We start from the raw sequence: 25,378 nt of genomic DNA, 5'->3' as shown, positions 1-25,378 counted from the left end.
CCTAAGTCCTCTGACGATCAGGTCACATTGTTTCTTAACAAGCTGCCGCAGAAAATACTTCAATTTTGTATAGCAAGTGGTTTCTCCACCCAATTTACCCACATTCTATGAATTTTTATCTCAACTACTGCGTTATGCACGGCTATTCGATCAATTTCATATAAATAACCCCTTAGAGGGGGCCCCTGTTGCTCATTCTCAGAAGGGGCAACAAGAGAAGGATAAACAAAATCAAACTTCAAATCAAAATCAAAAACAAGCATGGAAATCACAAGGAAGCTCCTAGTCTCAACTCAAACCCAAGTGATAGAATGTACCTAAGAAGAATAGGTATTATCAATATTGTCAAAGGCTAGCCATTTTGACGATGCGTGTCGATCAAAGGCAAGTGACACAGCACCAAAACCCAAGTCACAAACCCCTGCCCCTCACTCAAGCAACCCCCCTCTCACGGAAGGCAAGGTGATGGCAAGGGGCAGTGGAAAGGTCAGACTCACACTGCCACCGATCAGCCATCTCAGTCTCGACAACGTTCTCAACTTCAAAGGGCTTGTTTGACTAGTCTGCAGAGGCCCACATCATCTCCGTAGAGACATCCGATGCAAGTCTCGTCCACATCTGTGAGTTGCCTCCCGACAAGATTACCGCAGAGCCCCACTCATCACAATCAAGCACATCAGCATCTATTTGGATTGTGAAGAGTGGAGCTACACATCACATGACTCCAATAGAGGACATCTTCCGTACCCAAACCCCTGCAATCGAGCGGGTCCACGTAGGAAACAACTCCTCCATCAAGATCCAAACTCAAGGTTACGTTAGTTTTGCCACTGACAAGGATCCAGATTTAGCTTCACGGGACAATGTATACCATGTTCCTCAGCATGGGGGTGAACTTGTTATCTGTTCAGCAACTTTGCTAATTAGGGCGAGTAGTTTTTTTTACAACGACCACAGTCGAGGTCCTTGACTCTTAGACTGGTTTAGTAATTGTTGAGATGAGGCGCAGCCTGATGGCCTATACCACACGACTCATTTTCTTACCAAGCCAACAGCCGAGGGCTCCGTGTTCCATATCTTCCAGGCATTTGCCACATCTCGGGAGCCTACAAACAATGAGCGTCTTTGGCATTTCCACCTAGGGCATCTTGGTTATGACTCTCTTTATGAGTTGTCTCTCTGTGAGATGGTTGAGGGCCTTCCTTGCCTTAAGCTAGCTCGAGATGTCTATAAAGCATATAAGCTCAAGAAGCAGCATTGTACCCAATTCGCTCAACAGTCTACACATAGAGCTAAGACACCTATTAGATTGATTCACGTTGATCTTTGTGTGTCAACATCCACTGGAACTTTGAACAGCGTACTATATTTCTTTTTCATAGTGGATGATCATTCAAGATACATGTGAGTGTACTTCCTTAAGCATAAATCCAATGCTTTCACATATTTTTTGCTTGGGTACTACTGGTTCATAACCAAATGGGTCCTCATGTTGGTTGCATGAGGAGTGATAGCCGTGGTGAGTTCATCTCCCACAATTTTTCAAGTTTCTACAACAACATGGCGTCTTTTGCCAACTCACCTCTACCAACTCTCCCTCTCAGAATGGAGTTGTAGAGCGTAGGAACTGAACAATCACGGAAATGGCAAGCTCTATGCTATTCGCAGCAAACCTCCCTAAGCGCCTTTGGGTTGAGGCTACTAACACTACACTGTACATCCTCAGCCGGTGCCCAGCTGCCGTTCTTCCTCAAAAGACCCCGTACGAGGCATTCTTTGGCTCTCAGCCTGTCATATCCCACTTCAGAGTCTTCGAGTGTCGTGCATACACATATACACTTGATGATAAAATTAAAAAGCTCACTCCCCGAGCTAATATCCTTATCTTTGTCAGATATTCCTCCGAAGCAAAAGCCTACCATTTGTTTGATCCTCGAACAAACAAGGTGATCGTTAGGAGGGACGTCATCTTTGACGAGAGGGATATCATGCAGTCCTCTACATTGGATTTTGATATGATTCCTCCCTCCACATCATTGGAGATCATGCCTATTGAGCCTGGTATGCTACATGCTCCTACCCTGCCTGCGGATTCTCCAACTCCTAGACCTCCTCCACGAGACCCATTATCTCGCTGGAACCAGTAGACAATGCAGGATTCAAGGATCTTACCACCGGATTTCAATTCCGGAGGGACCTAGAAGATCTGCCCAGCTTGCACCTCGTGCATCATTTTTGTGTCATTGTTTACAGCTGATTACATAGCACATTCTAATCCGGATACATGGCAAGAGGCTCTTCAGCACCCTCAATGGAGAGAGGCCATGGAGAAGGAGTTAGAGAGTATTGATCGAAATGAGACTTGGACATTGGTGGATTGTCCGAGCCATAAGAAAGTCATCGGGATAAATTGGATTTTTAGGACCAATCTAAAGGCTGATAGGACTTTATACAAGTACAAGGCTTGCCTTGTCGTGCAAGGATTTTGACAAAAGCATGGTATTGATTATGAAGAGACCTTCATACCTACTATGCAATTGATATCTTTTCAGTTATTTACTCGTACTAGCCACTCACCATAGTTGGCCGATACATCAAATGGATGTCGAGTGCCTTCCTGAATGGTTATTTGGAGGAGGAAGCCTATGTGAACAGAATGACCCGACCTTATATGTTCGATCTACTGCAAAGGGGGTCAGCTACATCCTACTATACATTGCTGACTTAATTATCATAGGCTTTGATTCTGCTACCATAGCAAAAATCAAGGCAAAGTTTAGTGCTACATTTGAGATGACAGACCTCGGTTTGTTGTCTCACTTCTTGGAGATGGAGGTAGTTCGATCTGGGGTTTTATTTTTGTGTCACAACAGAAGTACACATTTCAGCTCGTGGAATAGTTCGCTACGGATCAAACACGGCCACTGGCCACATCTCTCAATCCTATTGTCCACTTACACAAAGGATACCCTAGATCAGTACTTCGATGCACATACCTACAGGTCTGTTATAGGGAAACTTATTTGGCTAATTCATACTACACCAAACTTAGCTTACTCAATCAATATTCTCAATCAGTATTTTACAACACCTAGGATGTCACATTGGATTGCATGTCTTCGTGTGTTGCATTATTTACGAAGTACTTATTATTATGGCCTCACTTATGGTTCTGGTATATGTTTGCAAGGATACACTGATTCTGATTGGGCAGAAGATCCTGACACCCGGTGTTCCCATGGCAGCTAACTCTTCACCTTGGGCACACCTCCCATTTCTTGATCCAATCATAAGCAAGAGACGGTGGCGGCTTCCATGGCCGAGGCTCAATATAGGGCTCTCTTTAATGGCACCACCTAGGCCATCTATCTGAGGAGCTTATTGGAGGCGCTTCACTTCCCTTGTGACTCTCCCACCGTTGTCTACTGCGACAACCAGAGTGCCATTGCCCTTGCGGGCAATCCGATCATCACACCACGGACGTAGCATGTGGAAGTCCACTTTCACTTTTCCAGAGAGCAGGTTGAGCTAGCCACTATCCGCCTAGAGTTTGTGCCTTCATTTGACAATTTTACAGACATTTTAACCAAAGTGATCAGCCAACAGTATCTTCTACCCATGATCGGCTTGGATACACCCTCCCCTACTTCTTCAAATTAAGGAAGAGAGGGTACTTCCCTCTTGCTTTTCCTTCCAATTTGAGAGGGGGCGGCTACTTCTCTTGATAGTGACAATGATTATGCTTAAAGTTTTTAGACATTTATTCTTTTGTATTATATTTATGGACATTTGTAACTTCATCCACATTGTCAAGATACATGATTGTAAAAGGGCACTTGGACCAAGTGAACAATTCCCCTATGAGAGCATTGTCCAAGTGACACCGTTGCATTGCATTTTGTATGAACATGATATCCTACGTCTCTCTTTACATTACCCATGCATTGGCATTCTTTTGGAGTAGTCGACTCTGGATCCACCGTATTCGTGGCATTGCACATGGCAATCTCCAAGGCAATTCTCCCTAGCTAGCTTTCTTGCTTCGCATCTTTGATATATTTGTGTCACCCACACCTTAGCCATTCTCCCTTTTCATCGACACCCGATAATGGTAGGGATAGTATGCTTGTTTTGTGAAGGTCTTGGGTTTGACCATTCCTTTCCACTCTCCCATTTGGGACACGGATACTCAATCGGATGAAAACTAATTTGAAACCCTCACTTAATGTTACATCTATCAAAAATATAATGCCCTTAAAAAAGAAAACAAAAAGTCCATAGTTGATTCCATCCACCTTTGCAAGACTTGGTAGGCCACTGGGAAACCACCATGCGCCCTTTGTCATGTATCCTAGTCTCTTTGGGGTGATCACTTGGGCTTCCTTGGTAAGATAACCATTGCCTTTGTAGTCTTAGTAGGGCCCTGGGCAGTCGACGCACACCCTTTGTCCGATGCTCTGGCTACTTTGGGGTAGAATACCTTCGGGTAAAAGATAAAGAGAAAAAAGAAAAGGGGCTTGGCTAGCCTTCTTCTTGTGGCACCGTTATTGGGCTTGAGAGGGGGTGTTGAGCTAAAAATGCATTAGCTTCACCTAAACAGCCCCAAAACATGGTTAATTAAAGAAGAAACCTTAATTATGTAAAAACAAATGCATACCTAGAGAGTGCCTGTATCCTATAAGCACAAACCTACTTGGGAGGGCCCAAACTTTTTATAAATAGGTATGTTGTCCTCCATTCAACCCTAATCTCTTTTTTACAAGTTTTAGATGTTTTTCAGCTTGCTACCCACACCCCGTTCACAAAGGACATCACAGTCCAAGCTGTCCATTGCAGTCTTCACTCATTTGGCACTTGTTTCCAAACCGCCATCATCATTTTGCTGTTGTTTCCAGCCAGGTGATTGCTGTTGTCCATCATCCAGCTGTCATATAGCTTGCCACGTCAGCATACTGCTGCGTTTGCAAGCCCCACCTGCCACCCTACACATTTTCTCTCTCCTCTCAGCTGTCACTCCAGATTTTCTCTCCTGCAGCCCGTATTTGCTGCTTTCTCTCTCTTGCAGCCTATGTTTGATGTTTTCTCTCTCCTCCCAGCTGCGTTCACTGTTTTCTCTCTCCTCACCTACATTTTTAGTCTTTCTCTCCTACACTGCCATCTACATCGAATCCAACCTCCTTTGAAACCGCAAAGGCGTCTCATGCTCGAGCAACATTGAGAACATTTGTAGAAAATTGATGGGTGTTGATGACGTCTAAGCCCGCAAAGCATTGGCCACTCCATCGAACTCCAAAGGGAGCTATAGAGCACAATCCCCACAAGGTGAGCCTCAGGAAGGGCAAATTGCATGTGTCAAAGCTAGTCCTATACCTGTGTGACACGAAGTAAGAAAGACTGAATAGTGTCCTTTGAAAACTCGCCACTCAGTAGCAACAAACAATCGCCTAATCAACAGATGGAATTCGCAAATTTGGAATCAGCAAAAATTAGTAGCAAAATGGAGATCCTAAAATCTAATACCATATCAAAAACGGATGCAGCAATGGAAGCATAAATAGATGTTGTAATAAACTGTTAAACTATGCTCTTATGTCATAGATTCTCCAGGATTCCAAGCCTACTACAATCGAGGAGGCTCTTGCACAAAATGTTTGGCGGTAGGCTATGCAAGATGAGCTCGATTCCATCAAGTGAAATCAAACTTGGGAGTTGGTTAAACGTGTCCCAAGAAGTGGAAGGTGATAGGTGTGAAGTGGGTCTATAAGACCAAGTATCTTGCAGATGGTTCCTTGGACAAGCATAAAGCTCGGCTTGTTGCCGAGGGTTTTATGCAGAGAACAGGTTTGGACTATTTTGACACTTTTGCACCTATGGCTCAGATGTCTACTATTTGGGCTATTTTGGCTCTTACAGCCCACCATAGTTGGCTTGTTTATCAAATGGACGTCAAGTCTTCCTTCTTGAATGGCATCCTTCAAGGGGAGATCTATATTTCACAGCCTCTAGGTTTTCTTGTGCAGGGGAAGGAGAACCATCTCTACAAATTGCGGAAGGCCCTCTATGGCTTGAAGCAAGCTCCTAGAGCTTGATACCAAAGGATTGATCGCTTCTTTGTGCAGAGTCATTTTTATCGCTCCAATTATGACCCCAACCTGTAGTACAAGGTTGAGGGTATCAGATGTGTTTTGGTTATCTTGTATGTGGATGATCTTATCATTACAGAAAGTGATACTCAAGAGGTTGATCGTACTCACGACATTTTGAGATAGGAGTTTGACATGACAGATCTTGGGATCCTACACTTCTTTCTTGGTTTTAAGATCTATCAAATGGAATAAGGCATTTTCATTTCCCAGCCTAAGTACATCTCCGAGCTACTTTTAAAGTTTGGTATGGCTTAGTGTCGGCCTATCTCTTGGCCCATTGACCCTGAGTCCAAGCTTGTGGCAGTAGGAGATTGTTGATTCACCCTTCACCCATAGTTTGTGATTTTGCGTTTCTACGTTTTGCGTTTAGGGTTTACAGCCCCAAAAAGGGGCGCCATCCTAGACCGACTGTGCCTATTTATAGGCCACTCTCTCATTCATTCCTCACGGCTGATTCATTCAGTCTGTCACCTCTTCTCTCCAGCCTCTCTCCTACCCTCACACCCCTTCAAGAGGACATTGCGGTTCGTGGTTCGTGGTTGTCTTCATCATCTTCCTTGTGCTACGGCACCCTTGTTCCCTTGTATCACATTCACTCCATGATTCAAATCTTCATCATTCCATTCATCAAAGTTTCTTCTCTCTTCTCTTCTCTTCTCCATGTTTGCCGAGTTCACTCCGTGTTCCTCCCCGCAAACCCTACTGTCTCGCTGGTACATCATCTTTTAACATGGTATCAAAGTTGGATCTGCTCAAATAGCGGCAAAGATCCTCCACTCCAGTGAAGGCAAAGACTAGTGGCGGGTTCCGCATCCACTTCTGTTCTTCTTCCATTGCATCAATATCTCGTTTTTGCAGATTTCAGGTGTTTCAGCTTGCTGCCCACACCCCGTTCGCGAAGGACATCTCAGCTGAAGCTGTCCATTGCTGTCTCCATCACTTGGCGCCTGATTTCCAGCCCTCTTCACGCAGTTTGGAGCTGATTCCAGCCAAGCGACTGCTGTTCCTGTGCAAACCTACTATCGTACAGCCTACCACGTCATCACCTGCGCTTTTCTACTGGTTGCAATCTTACTGCTGGTCGCATCCTCCTCCCACAGGCAACTCAGTTCCACTACCCTCCCACCCCTTGAGAGGACATTGCGGTTCATGCTTCACACTGCCCTCACACCCCTTGAGGCGGACATTGCGGTTCGCGGTTCATGGTGGCTAACCTCTTCCTTCTTCAGCAAGAAACACTGGTATCCATGGCTTCTTTACCAACAGATGACCTGACTACTGGATGCTCCTACTGTGGCATCACCGCACACACCACCGATGCTTGCCGACTTCGACCTTTGCTCCCCACCCCCCCGGAGTATATGTGTCTTCCACCAGGCACTTCTTGTGCCGCCTCTCCTTTCTGGGCCACAAAGATCGTTCTACATCGGCTATCAGAGTACTATGCTCAAGGCAATAAGACGCATCCGATGCACACTAAGTTCTTTCGAGCACATGGAGAATCGATTGGCACTACGACCTCCTAGAGATCATCACAATGCCAATGGCAATCTTCTCCCACTTATTTTCAGGTACAGTGGCTTCCACAACCTACGGATCTGCAGTCTGCTCCATCGAGAGACAATGATTGTTTGATACAGTCTCCCCGTCAGTCTGCTCCTTCGAGAGACAGTGGCTGCTCGACTCCTTCCTCTTCTTCAGCTACCCAGTCTGCTCCACTGAGAGACAGCGACTATTGCACACCTCTTGCTCATTCTGAGCCCCACCGATCCCTACCCTCAACTACTCCGGTTCGAGAGGCTACCTCTAGGAGCTCTTCGCACCCAAGATACCTTCTTCAGCACGACCGGTGGCACTTCCTTCGTCATCAGACATTTTGGAGTCAGTGATCCATGAGTTTTTGGATTCCCTATCTACTTCAGAGGGGGATTCAAAGGGGGATGTTATTTCTTTGCCCTCAGAGGGGGCATCTACTTCTTCTTTGACTTTAGCGGGGACCCCTCCACCTCCCACCTCAGAGAGGGAACCTACTCCACATGAAGTTCTTCACCCATCCTCTACTTTATTGGTGTGGTTGTCTTCGACCAGTCATCTCTTCTACTGATACCCAAGATCTTCACGTACCACCTAGATTGGGACCTCAGAGGTTCACCCGCGACTTGGTAACGAGGCCTTCGTATTCCTTCCAACATGGATGCACAAAGCTAGTGGCTTCTCTCTCGAGGTTGAGTTTCGGGTTCTCCGGTTCACTCTATCTATTGTTCTTTACTGCAGATTCCCTTTTCGGTGGAAATCTTGGATCTTCGGAATCCTCTACATCTTCTTCCTCCTTTTCTTCTTGCCTTCATCCCTTGGTCAGCATGGAGCCACCTCTCCCAAGATCGAGTACGGGCATATCCTTATGGTTCCCGGCACCACACAAAGTCCAACATTTCTCCTATGCATTGCATGATTTCATCATCTTTGTACTAGGGCGCTTGGGCAAGTGAACAATTTCCCCACGAGGGACACTCTCCAAGTGGCACCTGCTGCATGAGCATTCTTTAGCATGTAGCATTGCATACCTCACTCTTCTCTTGTTCCCCTTTTTGGGCCTAAGAGGAGGTGTTGAGAAACCCTTCACTCGCAGTTTGAGTTTTTGCGTTTCTACGTTTTGTGATTAGGGTTTGCAACCCCAAAAAGGGGCGCCATCCTAGACTGACTATGCCTATTTATAGGCCACTCTCTCATTCATTCCTCGTGGCTGATTCATTCAGTCTGTCATCTCCTCTCCAGCCTCTCCACTACCCTGATACCCCTTCAGGAGGACATTGCGGTTCGTGGTTCGTGGCTATCTTCATCAACTTCCTTGTGCTACAGCATCCTTGTTCCCTTCACCCGCAGTTTGCGTTTTTGCGTTTCTGCGTTTTGCATTTAGGGTTTGCCGCACCTCCTCTTAGGCCCAAAAACGCAAACTGCGGGTGAAGGGTTTCTCAACACCCCCTCTCAGGCCCAAAAAAGAGGAACAAGAGAAGAGTGAGGTGGAGATGCAATGCTACATGCTGAAGAATGCTCATGCAGCAGGTACCACTTGGACAATGTCCCTCGAGGGAAAATTGTTCACTTGCCCAAGCGCCTTAGTACAAAATGATGAAAACATGCAATGCATAGGAGGAATGTCGACTTTGTGTGGTGTCGAGAACCATAAGAATATGCCCGTACGAATCTACGGTCCACTCCATTGAGAGACAGTGATTGTTTGATACTGTCTCCTCGTCAGTCCACTCCTTCGAGAGACAGTGGCTTCTCGACTCCTTCCTCTTCTTGGCTATCCAGTCTGCTCCACTGAGAGACAATGACTGTTGCCCACCTCTTCCTCATTCTAAGCCCCACCCTCGACTACTCAGGTTCGAGAGGCTACCTCTAGGAGCTCTTCGGCACCCCAGATACCTTCTTCGGCACGATTAGCGACACTTTCTTCGTCATCAAACATTTCAGAGTCCGTGATCCATGAGTTTTTGGATTCCCCCTCTACTTTAGAGGGGGATTCAGAGGGGGATGTTATTTCTTTGCCCTTAGAAGGGCATCTACTTCTTCTTCGACTTCAGCGGGGCCCCTCCACCTCCCACCTCAGAAGGGGAACCTACTCCACATGAAGTTCTTCACCCATCCTCTACTTTCTTGAGGTGGCTGTCTTCGACTAGTCATCTCTTCTACTCATATCTAGGATCTTCAAGTACCACCTAGATTGGGACCTCAGAGGTTCAGCTGCGACTTGGTGACGAGGCCTTTGTATTCCTTCCAACATGGATGCACCGAGCTAGTGGCTTCTCTCTCGAGGTTGTGTTTCGAGTTCTCCAATTCACTCTGTCTACTGGTCTTTACTGCAGTTTTCCTTTCCGGTGGAAATCTTGGATCTTAGGGGTCGTCTACATCTACTTGCCTTCATCCCTTGGTTAGCATGGAGCCACCTCCCGAGATTGAGTACGGGCATATCCTTATGGTTCTCGGCAACAACACACAAAGTCTGACATTCCTCCTATGCATTGCATGTTTTTATCATCTTTGTACAAAGGCACTTGGGCAAATGAACAATTTTCCCACGAGGGACAATGTCCAAGTGGACATGAGCATTCTTCACCATGTAGCATTGCATCTCCACCTCACTCTTCTCTTGTTCCCCTTTTCTGGGCTTGAGAGGGGGTGTTGAAAAACCCTTCACCCGCAGTTTGTGTTTTTGCGTTTCTGCGTTTTGCGTTTAGGATTTGCAGCTCCAAAAAGGGGCGTCATCCAAGACTAATTGTGCCTATATATAGACCACTCTCTCATTCATTCCTCACGGCTGATTCATTCAGTCCATTACCTCTTCTCTCCAGCCTCTCCACTACCCTGACACCCCTTCAAGAGGACATTGCGGTTTGTGGTTCGTGGCCGTCTTCATCATCTTCCTTGTGCTATACCACCCTTGTTCCCTTGTATCACATTCACTCCATGATTCAGATCTTCATCATTCCATTTATCAAAGTTTCCTCTCTTCTCTTCTCTTCTCCATGTTTGCCGAGTTCACTCCGTATTCCTCCCCGCAAACCCTACTGCCTTGCTGATACGTGATCTTTTGATAGAGATCCCCTTCCAGATGCTACCCATTACAAGTGCCTTGTTGGCTCTCTTATCTAGCTCATTCACACTCCGTCCAATATTTCTTTTGTGGTGGCTTTGTTGTCTTCTTTTATGCAGACTCCTACACAAGATCACTGAAGGGCAGCCTTACGTGTTCTTCGGTATTTACAGAGGACTCGATCCTACACGATTGTGTATGGAGAGGGGGTTACTCTTTCTGGGTGGAGTAACTCTGATTGGGTAGGTGATGTGGATTCGAGATAGTCCACTACAGGTTAAGCCTTCTCCCTTGGATCAAGAGCTATCTCTTGGAGCAACAAGAAGCAACCTACTGTGATTCTTTCTTCTACAAAGGCTAAGTATCATACCTTATGTTTGATCGTTATGGAGACAACTTGGCTCCATCGTATGTTGGCAAAGATTGGCTTTCCATAGACAAGACCTATGGAGCTTCGCGTGGACAACCACATTACCCTTGCTCTGGTAAAGAACCCGGTGTTTCATGCTCGCACGAAGCACATTGAGGTTCAATATCACAATGTTCATGATCAGATTGTGGATTCCGATAGGGCAGTGGCCTATTATCCCGACTCCCATAGAGGAAAATGCGGCCAATCTCTTCACGAAGCCTTTACCCAAGGCCTCTATGCTTCATCACATGAGGTGGTTGGATTTTCAAACACCAAGATCTGAGAGGAGGTGTTAGCTTGCCTATTTTAGTCATGTCAATCTGTCATCTTTTGGTTGTGAGCTCCTATCAAAGTCTAATGGAGACATGGAAGTTCTAGCATTCTAGAGTGCATTTCTTCTGTTTTAGCACATTTATTATGCATTTCCATGGTCTATCAATTGATTGATACCTTCTACCACTATCTTCTTGGTCCACAACTGCCTAGGAGAGATTGTCATCATTTTCCCATTTTATCCATGCAGTCAGACTGCATTTATTGCAGTCATACCTTCATTTGCTGCACTCAGCCAAAATTAGGACATACTCCTGTATGCAATCGGCTAGTTTTTGGTGGAGATGGCTATATATAGCACATCTCCCACACTTGACAGATCACTCTTTTGCAGATTCAGCACACTCCATCTCTCAAACACTCTCCGACATTGGTGCTACCATCATCTTAGCCTGATTTGGTGCCCTCATTCATGCCTTAGGCTGCATGAAAAGACTGATCAGTCCTCATCATTGTATTCAGCATCCATCTTCAGTCAGTGCAGTATTTCTTCATTCATCTTCTGCTCTCTCTCTCTCTCTCTCTCTCTCTCTCTCTCTCTCTCTCTCTCTCTCTCTCTTTTTTTCCGTAAAAGGTAATTGTATTAATTACGAAAAAAATACAAGATTACTTGATTACAAGATACATGACGACAATCCAAGCCATCATGTGAAGAGATTCTAAGTACTACAAGTTACAATATCATGGCAAGGATGCGGAGGAAATTGCCATATGCCAGGGACAGAAGTCCTCCGTAGAAAGCAAATCAGAACGATGGAGAAGAGCTAACTGCCAATACAACAGGCCCTTAAGCCTCACAATATGCCGCTGAACATTATAGGCGGAATCAAACAAAAAAGCATTCCGAATGGTCCAGTTATGCCAACAGCCCCAGTATCGAAGAAAGTGATACATAAGCTTCATATGTGGCTGTGCGGGAGTAGAGTATTTGGGCTGCCCAAAAACCCAATCAAAGGGGCGCAGGGTGATACCAACCACCCCTCGCCAAACAGCCGACAAAAATAACCAGATTTTCTTAGCGACGGGGCAAGAAATAAATCGGTGGCGGGCGGATTCCATAGTAGTGGTGCAAAAGAAACAGGTGCCATTGGAGATTCGTCGCTTGGAAAGAGCTGAAGCAAGCGGAAGACCCCCAATCATCACTCTCCAAAGAAAGACTTTATATTTAAAGGGTGTCTTATTCAACCAGCCCTCCATCACAGTTGCCCTCCACCATGACCGGGATTTACGCAGTCCCCATAAAGCATTCGCTTTAGGAAGTAGCCATTGATGATCTTTAATCAGAAGATAATACACTTGGTTAGCAGAAGCTTTGCTCAAATTCAGCCGGCCTTGTAGGTCCCAATCCTGCCAGGGATGATCCGAAGCAAGAGCAGGAAAGGGTTGTCTGCTCTGGAGCACCGTCAAAAGCTGTTCCCATAAAGGCCTATATCCACGAGGGATCCTGAAAAGCCTCCTAGCTGTACGAAACGATATAAGCACATTGCGACTGGCAAGGGTGGCATCCGCAACTGACGACAAGCCCAACCGTGCCATCCGGTTGAATTGTGGTCTAAGCTCATGTTTACCTTCCCACGAAAGTAAACGCGAGACTGCCAATAATTCCAATTGAAAAGAGTTAGTAGCCACGCGATCCTCCATTGGATGCCACTGAGCCTTTTGAAGGACGTGTTTCCAGGAACATACCAAATGAGTAAGCAGCGATGAAGAAGAACTGGAGAACCGCGAATCAGCGTTAAGAACATTCCACCAAGAACTCCGGATTTGGGTATTACCATGCAAAAGCCCATGGCTCTCAAGGAAATAACGGGCTATAGTGACCCACGGATGATGATCCGAGCACATGGCACGGAAAAGAGACCAACGAAGTGCTTGCATGTGAGTTTGGGCATCTAAAATAGCTCCGCCACCCATGCGTTTGGGGGTGCACACAAGCGACCACGAGATCCAGGAAATACCTGCATGCAAAGAGTCCTTCTTCCATAGCATGAAGCGAATAGACTGAGTAAGAGCATTCAGAGTCGTAGTAGTCCAGGGCAACAATGGCAAGAAATATGTAAGCATGGGCAACATAATTATCTGGGCTACTTTGAAGCGAACATGGAAGGGCCAGGCCTGAGACTTCCAATACATAAACTTAGCCACCATTTTCTGAGAAATCCACTGAAGAAGCTGTTTTGGGGGAACATCAACACCCAAAGGATATCCAAGATGCCGGACAATGGAGCCACGAGGAACGACCAGACCCTGCCACAGTCCAAGGACTGCAAATCCGACTCCGTGCAGCTTAGAATGGCTGATTTGAGCGCATTGATACGAAGGCCTGACACCTGACCAAAGAGACCCCAAACATCCAAGGCTTTTCGAAGGTTATCCTTGTCCGCACGCAAAATCATAAAGGTATCATCCGCCAGGGATTGGCTAATGAAGTGCTGTCCTGTGGGAAGCGACAGTCCAGCCAACTGAGAAGAGGCGGCCATATGTCATAACATGGAAAGAACTGGATGTGTCGCAAGGGCAAAGAATAAAGGGCTCAAAGGGCACCCCTGTCTGACAGAACGGGCGAGGAGAAAGGGCTCAGTAACACCTCCGTTGAGCATGACTCGCGACGACGCCTCAGCACTCATGGTGTCGATTAGGCGAGACATCCGAGCACCAAAGCTCATAGCAGACATAAGTTCAGCAATGAAAGACCAGTCCAGATAGTCAAAAGCCTTTTCCAGGTCCAGTTGAATCAGTACTACCTCTTGATTAGAATGCCTGGCATAATCAATGGCCAATTGGGCATTCAAAACATTGTGTAGAATATTTCGGCCCTTAATGAAACCATACTGGAGAGGGTGCACAAGGGCCGGGAGATGCTTATGAAGCCGATTCGCCATTACTTTGGAAAAGATTTTGTACATTGAACCCATCAAAGAAATTGGGCGCCACTGCGTCAACTTAGATGGCGAAGGAACTTTGGGAAGCAGTTTAATAAGTCCTTGTTTCCATGAGGGAGGCATGATTCCCGTTTCCCACACCTGCTGAAACAATGCCTGCAATGGTTTTGCCAGTTGGGTAGCAAAAGCTTCAAAGACCTCATTGGTGAGACCATCCCAACCCGGACTTTTATCTTTGGGCAAGTGTAACAAGACGTCCATAACCTCTGCCTCACCAATATCTGACTCCATAGTAGCTTGCATGTCCTGCGGAAGCTGATTGCGGACCAGGTCATAAAAAACCGAACGGGCCTGAGTAGTTTGGGCTGAAGGTGGAGAAGCAGAACCGAGAAGGTCACGGAAATAATTCTTGCACATATGCACAATAGTCTGTGGATCCAAGATAAGGTGGCCTTCCGCATCCTCGAGTCTTGTCATATTCTCTCGAGCAGGAGAGGCGTGGAGAGCCCGAAAGAACTTATGGGTCTGACAGGCACTATCTTGCAAAGTCTCTGTCAGATGTTGCAATTTGGCCTGTTGATACGATTTTAACTGGAATTCTTTAATAAGATCGGCCACCTGCATTGCCAGGGCAAGCAGAAATGCATCATCCGGAGTGTCCACCAGCAGGAAGCGAACCAAAACCAGCAGGTCCTCCGCTGCCTGTCGACGGCGCCGACAAAGAGAGGCATGATAGATCCCATACTGCCGAGCAACCCGCTGCACATTAGAGAGCAATCTTTCAAAAGGCGCAGTCCCCTGAGAGGAACAGTCCAAGAAGAATCTGTCAAGCAATTGCTGCATATAGCCCTGAAAATTTGCATGCTTCAAGTAGGACGAGTTGAAACGCAAAGGGAGTCTCTCCAGAAATTGCTTGAAAGGTGCAATGGGTTGTGCAAGCAACTCGAACTGCAGAGGGAAATGGTCCGACAAGACATATTGCTGCAACACTTTTATTTCGAGCATCTCAGGCAGAAAATCATCATTCTGCATGATATATATACGGTCCAACCGCGATCATGTTGTTGCATACTGGGCCGAATGGAAAGTAAACTCGGGCGAAGACGGGTGTAGCCAGGACCAGAGATCTTGCTTAAGAACAGCAAGAGCCAACTCATGCCACATACGACTTTCCGGCGCATCCATTACCGAGTGCTCCGATGTGGACTGGGAGGAATCAACACACACATTGAAATCCCCCATGAAGAAGCCCCGTCTGCCAAGTGACAAGGAGGTCTGCAAAGTCTGCCAAAGCTCCCGGCGAGATAACGAATCATTCGGAGCATAGAGGCCAAGTAACCATAAGATTTCCCCTTCGAATAAAATTTCAATCACCAAAAATCCGCCATGAACATCATTTTTAATGAGAACAGGCTGATATTTGGCATGTACAATCATGAGCACACCCGAATAATGCATGGCCTGTGTTCCTGCATAGAACAAACGAAAGCCATGGCAATCCACAACTTTTCCGGCTTCACTGTGACTCTTGTGCTCAACAGCGCAGAGGACATCCCACTGATTCTCATACAATGCAGTCCACATGGCATGTTGTTTGTGTCGAGAACAAATTCCTCGCACATTTCACGTGGCTATTTTCATGTGTAGGCAAAACACAATTAGGAACGAGGCACAGCTTGCCTCGACTTGACTTTGTCGGCGAGAATGTCCAGGACTCCCTCATCCAAGAAATCTGCCAACACTGCAAAAGAGTTCTGAGGACCAGATTTGGAAGTAGACGGCATATCTGCTTGCTTGGGGTTGGAGCGTGGATAACGACGATCCCACGGGGTAATGACGTTGCCTCTGGTATCAAAAGCCAGCTTTGCAGGTGGACCCTTTAGACGATCCGAATACATTTTCCTGGCGGGCTGAGGACGGGGGGCTGAGGAAACCATAGCAGGAGCAGAGCGCTCGGAAGACAACATTTCCTTCCGGCGCATATATGTACGCATGGAATCTTGTGAGGTAGTAGGCACAGTACTGTCCATGCCAGCAACAATCCTGTTGCCTTTTTTTGCACGTACTTCAACCCAATCAGTGGCACGGGAATCCGGACCCGAAACCTGTTGTTTACCTTTGGCCAAAACTTGGGGCGGGTGGATAGTATCCAGCGACGGAGCATCACACACCATATCTTCCATGGGCAGAGCAACATGGCCCGCATCTGAAATGTGTTGCTGCTCTGGGCATTCGGCCATAAAGTGCCCCAACTGTCCACAGGAAAAGCAATGGCCTGCAAAATTGCCCCATTTCAGACGAAAGTGTAACGGATGCATGCCAAAGCAATTGAGGCGCAACCAAGCAGGCCGTTTCCGTGCAGTATCCCATAACATGCATAAGCGGTTGCGATTCACAGCTCGGAGACTGGGAGGGACCAGAACCGTGCCCACAGCAGCCATAGCATCCTTCAATAGCGGCCAATAAACAGCCGGACAATTTTCCACTTCTACCCACACAGGGCATTCACGTTGCAGGAGGCGCTGAAAATCTGCCATCGGACGCCATGGAACCACATGAACCGACCGACGATCAAAAAACAAAGGTAGTTTAGACAGGAGAGCAGCACGGTGCGTCTCAGTTTTCAAGAGGACCTCAAAAAAACCTCGGGACCCAACAAAAATCTCTTCAACACATTCTCCTTGTAGCAGACTCTGCAGCCATTGGCGAATACGGGAAAGCAGCGGGATTCGACCAGTGAAGAAGAGTATCACCGCGCGATCATAGAACACCAAAAAGGAGCGCAGGACAGTTTTTGGGTCGACGGTAGCTTCCAGAACATCGTCAGGTGTGGAGTCAGAAAAGGCTTCCTGATTGTGTTGAACATATTCGCCAAGCAGAGTGTTGGCAAATTCCAGCAGATGCTCCCAGTCCATCTCCTGAGAGTCTACAGAATCCGAAGCAACCTGCGCATAGGAACGATCCTGAATAACACCTATTTCTTCCGAGGTATGCTAGGTACGTTTACCCGCAGGCTGGAGGTCAGGACCCGGGGGGATCTCTTCAGTGCACGGAACCATATCCTCCAGTTCCTCAACATCAGAATCCGGGCCAAGTGCTGTCACCGTTTGGTCTATGAAATCCAGATCCAAACCAGCCATCTTGTATGACGAGCTGATCGCGAAGGAGGACTGACGCACAGGGCAGATGACTGTCGGCTGAGTTAGAAAACGGCACCCCGGTAAGCCTGTTTCGCACACGGCGGAGGACGACCCTCAGGACGTCACACGATCAGGTTGCAGGCGTTAAAAGTCGGGGGCGACCACCACGGTGGCTGACTGGCGAGGGCAGCGTCCGACAGGCGAGAGGGGCGACCGACAGGCAAGGGCGGACAGCAGGAGTGGGCAGAAGCCCTGGCGCACAAGGCGAACGGGCGTGAATCAGGCGCAGAGCCCGCAGTGCACGCGGGCGACAACAGGGCTGGAGGCGCAGCGGACGGGTCACGATGCAGGCGGCAAGCCTATGGCAAACGTCACACGGGCGGGTACAGGCGAGCCTGTGGCAGACGTCACGCGGGCGAGTACAGGCAAGCCTGTGGCAGACCACACGTGGGCGGGTCGCCAGATGCAGGCGGCGAGTCTATGGCACGATATGCAGCCGACAGGGCGGGACGGAAGGCTCGATGAAGCAGAGCAACGCGCAGGGGCGAGACGACCGAGGCGCAGGGCCACGTGGCGGAAAGGCGACGGAAGCGCAGCCGACGAAGGACAGACCCAACAGGTCGAGCAGGACGGAGCAACGTCAGGGGCCCTTGGCGATAGGTCAACACGGCGGTAGCAGGGCACGACGCACAGGCGACGACCCCATCTCCATCGCGTCGACTCCTCTCCTCGATTTCTTCTCTCTCTCTCTCTCTCTCTCTCTCTCTCTCTCTCTCTCTCTCTCTCTCTCTCTCTCTCTCTCTCTCTCTCTCTCTCTCTCTCTCTCTCTCTCTCTCTCTCTCTCTCTCTCTCTCTCTCTATATATATATATATATATATATATATATATATATATGTTTGAGTTCCTTCTTCCATTGCGCACTCTCACACTATCAAGGCATGTGTCTGATTACCTTGCATGTATTGTTGTAAGCCTGTAGCTGCAAGTCTCTCCCCTAGAAAATATCAAGGCATGTGTTTGATTACCTTGTAAGTAACAGAGGATCCATTTAACTTACCAACGAACTATACATGGGCTGTGCATAAAATTGCTCACTTGAGATACTACAAATTGTAAGTCAAGGTGTGTATTGCAAAGATAAATGAGGCATCCAACAGCCTTGTTGTAAATTGCAATTTCAATCATCTCACTACCATCATGCATAGAAAACTTCAACCCTAGCTCCATTGAAGTACTTATAGGTTTACAATCCTACATGTTAATGTGAGAGTGCGTAGAAAGCTTCAACCCTAGCTCCATTGAAGTACTTATAGGTTTACAATCCTGCATGCTAATGTGAGAGTGCGTAACAAAAGAGAATCACGAAGGAGAGAAAAGGAGAGGAGAAAAGAAAACACAAAAAGAAGAGAAACCTCCACTGAGCAATGAAGAAAAGATGAATACAATGAGGATTGATCAGTCCCTGAACGTAGCCCAAGGCATCAATGAGGACACCAAATCAGGCTGAATAATGATGACAGCACTTGTGACCGTGATAGAGACGGAGAGGGGCAACCTACAGTCCGCAACGGAAATGGAGAAGATTGCAACTAACTATCAGAGCACCTGCAAGAGACAAAGAAGAAGGATCTGTCCGACCAGAAAACCTGCTATAAATAGCAGAAAATAGCCAAAACTGGCCAACTCCTGATCTGCCTAACCTAGAAATACTGACCAATTGCATTTAATTTAGTTGAATTGTAATAAATGCAGCAAAATGATGGCATGGCAGGCCATTTAAAAAATCCCAGCAGTCTAGAGAGTGGACACCAGCTAGCAAGACAGCACAAACACTAGAAATGCACACTAAATGGAGGAGAAAACACAATCAAAGCTCCAAATGTCCCTATCAAACTCTAACTAGGGCTCACAACCAAGAGATGACATACTGACAAAATAAGGCACACTAACACCCCCTCTCAGACCTTGGGAGTATCTAAAGATCCAACAATCTCATGTGATGAAGCATAGAAGCCTTGGACAAAGGCTTTATGAAGAGATCCATTGCATTGTCCACCATGGGATAGTAGATCACTGCTACTGTAGATGCAAAAGTCTCTAAGTAATCCAATCCTACCTTCTATGCAAATCCCTTGGCAACAAGCCTAACCTTATGCTTGTCCAAGGATCCATCAGCCCAATACTTGGTCTTATAGACCCAATTCACAGTAATCACCTTCCACTTCTATAGACGTGGAACCAACTCCCAAGTTTGGTTATACGCAATAGAATCGAACTTCTCCTACATAGCATGATGCCAAATATCATTTCAAGAGCCTCATCAACTGTAGTAGGCTCACGATCCTAAAGAATCTCTGACATAAGGGCATCGTTCACGCAGAGAGATCCATCCTACTATGATTGTAATTTGGCTAATCTATGTGGGCCTAAAGGGATAGCAAGAAAGTGGGAAACACCTGATTCCTACATAAGGTCCCGATACCACCTAAGAACGATGATAGGCACATCCTATTGTGAAGGAGACCGAGTAGCCTCCGATACCTGCAATGCACCTACTTGGGATCAAGACTCCCCCTCACTAGGTGAAGGTAAATCACCCTCATCTAAAGAGAAAAGCTTCCCTTCTGACAGCTCAACACCCCTAAAAGAAACCTGAGGGGATGGAGATGGGATAGGTATACTCGAAGACTAAGTAATAGAAGAAGAAGGAGCCACCAAAGGAGGAAGGGAAGCAAGTGGAGGGGCAGGAGGGGAAGTGTCAAAAGATGACGTATCAGCGAGACAGTAGGGTTGCCGGGGAGGAACACGGAGTGAACTCGACAAACATGGAGAAGAGAAGAGAAGAGAGAAGAAACTCTGATGAATGGAATGATGAAGTTTCGAATCATGGAGTGAATGTAATACAAGGGAACAAGGGTGCCGTAGCACAAGGAAGATGATGATGACAGCCACGAACCACGAACCGCAATGTCCTCCTGAAGGGGTGTGAGGGTGGTGGAGAGGCTGGAGAGAGGAGGTGACGGACTGAACGAATCAGCCGTGAGGAATGAATGAGAGAGTGGCCTATAAATAGGCATAGTCAGTCTAGGATAGTACTCCTTTTTGGGGCTACAAACCCTAAACGCGAAACACAAAAACGCAAACTACATGTGAAGGGTGAAGGGTTTCTCAACACCCCCTCTCAAGCCCAAAAAGGGGAACAAGAGAAGAGTAAGGTGAAGATGCAATGCTTATGCAGCAAGTGCCACTTGGACAGTGTCCCTCGTGGGGAGATTGTTCACTTGCCCAAGCGCCCTAGTACAAAGATGATGAAAACATGCAATGCATAGGAGGAATGTCACACTTTGTGTGGTGCCGAGAACCATAAGGATATGCCCATACTCGATCTCGGGAGGTGGCTCCATGCTGACCAAGGGACGAAGGCAAAAAGAAGAGGAGAAAGAAGATGCAGAGGATCCCGAAGATCCAAGATTTCCACCAGAAAAGGAACCTGCAATAAAGAACAGTAGACAGAGTGAACTAGAGAAACTGAAACTCAACCTCAAAAGAGAAAACACTAGCTCCGTGCACCCATGCTGAAAGGAATATGAAGGCCTCGCTACCAGGTCGTGGCTGAACCTTCGAGGTCCCGATCTAGGTGGTACCTGAAGATCCTGGGTATCAGTAGAAGAGATGACTAGTCGAAGACAGCCACCCCAAGAAAGTAGAGTATGAGTGAAGAACTTCATGTGGAGTAGGTTCCCCCTCTGAGGTGGGAGGTGGAGGAGCCCCCGCTAAAGTCAAAGAAGTAGATGTCCCTTCTGAGGGCAAAGAAATAATATCCCCTCTGAATCCCCCTCTGAAGTACATAGGGAATCCAAAAACTCATGGATCACGGACTTCGAAGTGTCTAATGACGAAGGAAGTGCCGCTAGTCGTACCAAAGAAGATATCTAGGGTGCCGAAGAGCGCCCAGAGGTAGCCTCTCGAACCTGAGTAGTCGAGGGTGGGGATGGGTGGGGATGGGTAGGGCTCAGAATAAGCGAGAGGTGGGCAACAATCACTGTCCCTCAGTGGAGCGGACTAGGTAGCCGAAGAAGAGGAAGGAGTCCAGCAACCACTGTCTCTCGAAGGAGCAAACTGACGAGGAGACGGTATCAAACAATCACTATCTCTCGATGGAGTGGACTGCAAAACCACGGGCCGTGGTAGCCACTGTACCCGAAAGTAGGTGGAAGAAGACTACCGCTAGCATTGCGATGATCTCCAAGAGGTCGTGGCGCCAATTGATTCTCCATGTGCTCGAAAGAAGTTAGTACGCATCGGATGCGTCTTATTGCCTTGAGCATAATACCCTGATAGCCAATGCAGAACGATCTCTATGGCCCAGAAAGGAGAGGTGGCACAAGGAGTGCCTGGTAGAAGACGCATATACTCCAGGGGGGTGGGAAGCAAAGATCAAAGTCGGCAAGCATTGGTGGTGTGTCCGGTGATGCCACAATAGGAGCACCCATTAGTCTAGACATCTGTTGGTAAAGAAGCCATGGATACCATTGTGCCTTGCTGAAGAAGGAAGAGGTTAACCACCATGAACCATGAACCACAATGTCTGCCTCAAGGGGTGTGAGAGCAATGTGAAGTACGAACCGCAATGTCCATCTCAAGGGGTGGAAGGGCTAGAAGTGAGCTGCCGGTGGAAGAAGGATGTGATCAGCAGTAAGAGGTTGTAACCAGTAGAAAAACGTGGGTGAGGAGAGAGAAAGACTAAAAACGCAGGCAGGACAGCCTGCGAGAGAGAAAAGACTAAAAACGCAAGTAGGACAGCCTGCAAGAGAGAGAAAGACTAAAAACGCAGGAAAAAAACAGCAGCAGCAGTCAATATGCTGAAATCAGCTCCGAACAGTGTGTGATAGGCTAGAAACAGGCGCCAGACTGTTGTAGACAGCAATGGCCAGCTTGGACCGCGATGTCTTCCGTGTTTGGGGTGTGGGCAGCAAGCTGAAATACCTGAAATCTACAAAAACGAGATTGTTTTCTTAATGGAGAGTGATCAACAACAATCGTTCTACTGTAAACAGCTGCAAACTGCGGGTGAAAGGCTGGAAACAAGTGCTAGATTGTAGATGACAGCAAGGGACAGCTGAGACTGTGATGTCCTCTGCGAACGGGGTGTGGGTAGCAAGCTGAAACACTTGAAATCTGCAAAAACGAGATTTTGATGCAGCGGAAGAAAAACAGAAGTGGATGCCGAACCTGCCACCGGTCTTTGCCTTCACTGGAGTGGAGAATCTTTGCTGCTGTTTAAGTAGATCCAACTCTGATACCATGTCAAAAGATGACGTACCAGCGAGACAGTAGGATTGGTGAGGAGGAACACGAAGTGAACTCGGCAAACATGGAGAAGAGAAGAGAAGAGAGAAGAAACTCTGATGAATGGAATGATGAAGTTCCGAATCATGGAGTGAATATAATACAAGGGAACAAGGGTGTCGTAGCACAAGGAAGATGATGATGACAACCACAAACCACGAACCACAAACCGCAATGTCCTCCTTAAGGGGTGTGAGGGTAGTGGAGAGGCTAGAGAGAAGAGGTGACGGACTGAATAAATTAGCCATGAGGAATGAATAAGAGAGTGGCCTCTAAATAGGCATATTTAGTCTAGAATGGCGCCCCTTTTTGAGGCTGCAAACCCTAAACGCAAAACGCAAAAACGTAAAAAACGCAAACTGCAAGTGAAGGGTGAAGGGTTTCTCAACACGGAGGAGTCGCAGACAAAGGAGTGCAGATAGTTAACCTAAAAGAAAGGGCAGGGATAATGGGAGAGATCCGTCACTAACAAAGAACTACCTACAAAAGAAGAACCGTCAACAAGATCTTTGGAGGTCGAAGCCCCATCAAAGATCACATCCTTGCTCACCTCGATCTTTCTTTTCTTTGGGTCATAGAGCTGATAGCCCTTCATGGTCATGCTCTAGCCCATGAAGATAAGCTTCTTTGACTTGGAGTCTAGTTTGCTCACTCTCTCTTCTTCTTGTTGACATGGACAAAAGCATCACACCCAAAGATGCGAAAATGGAAAACAAAACGCTTCTTTCCAAAGGTCTCATAGGGAGTCATATCCTGTAACAAGCGGTAGGAGACTGGATGCAGATGTGAACCACTATAGCCACCGCCTCACACCAAAGGGAGTGAGAAAGACTCCTATATTCCAACATTGATCAGGCCATCTTCAACATGATTCGATTGGCACACTCCACCACACCATTCTCGAATGGTGTGTTTGGATGGGAGTGCTCCATCTGTATCCCTACAAAACTTAGAAAAGAGATTAGAATAAAACTCCTCGACGTGGTCTACTCGAACACCTCCAACCTTGAAAGAAATTTGCATTTCTCTAAACATCTTCCACTCATAAAACTCGTGCCCATAGGACCACAGAGGTCAATGTGGACCAACTCGAGTTGTGTAGTAGCTCTTCGAGAGAGAACCTATGGATGGGGCTGTCTATGTAGCTTGCCCCTCAAACAGCTAGGGTGTAGAGTGTGGATGGAAGGGAAATCGGGAACTCCCTCCACCATCTTCTTCCGAGAAGCCCACCTGACAACATCAAAGTTGAGATGCCCATATCAAGCATGCCAAAGCAATCCTAGCTTGTGGAAAGTCCTTGCAACAAGAGCTGTGAGCATATAAAGCCCACCCTCATGTGTACCTATCCAAAGAACCACTCATGTAGAAGCATCCTCCATGGTCACTGCATCCTTTGTTAAACAAAACATGGGTACGTAGTTGTATAAGACCATGAACAGGCAATAGGTTAAAGCAAATCTGGTACATAAAGAACTTTGGTAGAAGAATGTTGTCAATCCAATAATAGGGGAATGGCGCCCTACTCCACGAACAAGAACAGAAGAATTATCACCAATGGTGACAAATCCCCCTCTAGCATGAAATGCAACTCCAAATCTGGCTGGAAACAAAGAGGACTCGGTAGTGACAACACCTAACAAGTGACATACATGACAAATGTCAAAGCTCCTCCATCTCCATCAAGTTCTGATGGAGCTCACAACCAAGAGATGGCAGCATGAATGCACTAAATACCAACATTAAATATTCCCCCCCCCCCAACACCAAATTCTTCACTAGGAGAGTCCACATCCAAGTTGTCATGTTCCTTGTCCATCATAGAGCCAGTGTGCTACTGAATAGAGTCAACGTACATTAAGCTTACTTTGAGGATTTCCTACGAGTACAATAACCCTCTACTAAAACAACCAACAAACGCCAATAAAGGTTGAAAAAGTAGCATCTATAGGCAGCTATATAATAGTGCATAGTATTTCAATACACATTCACATATTATAATCCTTAAGAGTAGAATAGACCACAATCCAAATATGGCAGCTTTGTGAGAGGTGGTAAGACGTATCCTTGGTCCTAAAGTCTTGTCATTTTGAATCATACCTCCTGGCATGCACTTGCGCTCTCTTATCACTGGTGATGAAAGCAACAAAATTAACATTTTCTTACATTTTTCCTGGCCTTTACAAGCAAAGTTTAGACCCCCAACCAAAACCTATTCACCAAGGTTTGGGAAAAGGCAGGTCCACTTCAACCTAGAACTTGTTCACCTTGAGAAAAATCCTTCTCAATTCTTTGAAAGAAGGAAACAAATATTGTTCAAATTTCTCAAAATATTATTATATTTTTAAAATTTATGTATAGAATACCATTTCAATAGAGGATACTTCCTTCTCAAATGATGGTGAAAAGGACTTAATTTCTCTTCCTCCACTTTTGTTCCCAGAACCCTGCTATTCAGCATCTAAATGGACAAACGTGTGTGTAGTGGCTGCATTATTCAACAGCAGTTTATTGCTATGAG

At 46.7% G+C, this 25,378-nt stretch overlaps 1 protein-coding gene across 3 annotated transcripts in view; it reads right to left on the bottom strand.

The window, feature by feature from the left end:
- Positions 1–25,378, bottom strand: part of LOC148009189 (cadmium/zinc-transporting ATPase HMA3-like) — a 91,290-nt gene that overhangs the window by 64,757 nt on the left and 1,155 nt on the right. The window contains exon 2 of one of the 3 annotated variants that reach the window (XM_087673705.1): positions 25,224–25,345. The exons of the other annotated variants lie outside the window; for them this stretch is intronic. Coding sequence (XP_087529831.1) covers positions 25,224–25,226 — 3 coding nt within the window. The 5' untranslated portion in view covers positions 25,227–25,345. The remainder of the gene's footprint in view (positions 1–25,223; positions 25,346–25,378) is intronic. 3 annotated transcript variants of the gene reach the window in all.

Source organism: Lygodium microphyllum, unplaced genomic scaffold (genome assembly GCF_053477565.2).
Source record: "Lygodium microphyllum isolate KBCC unplaced genomic scaffold, Lygodium_microphyllum_v1.1.10 scaffold_33, whole genome shotgun sequence".
Taxonomy (NCBI): domain Eukaryota; kingdom Viridiplantae; phylum Streptophyta; class Polypodiopsida; order Schizaeales; family Lygodiaceae; genus Lygodium; species Lygodium microphyllum.
The sequence above is the reverse complement of the archived record's forward strand: the minus strand, read 5'-3'. Positions and strand labels throughout refer to the sequence as shown.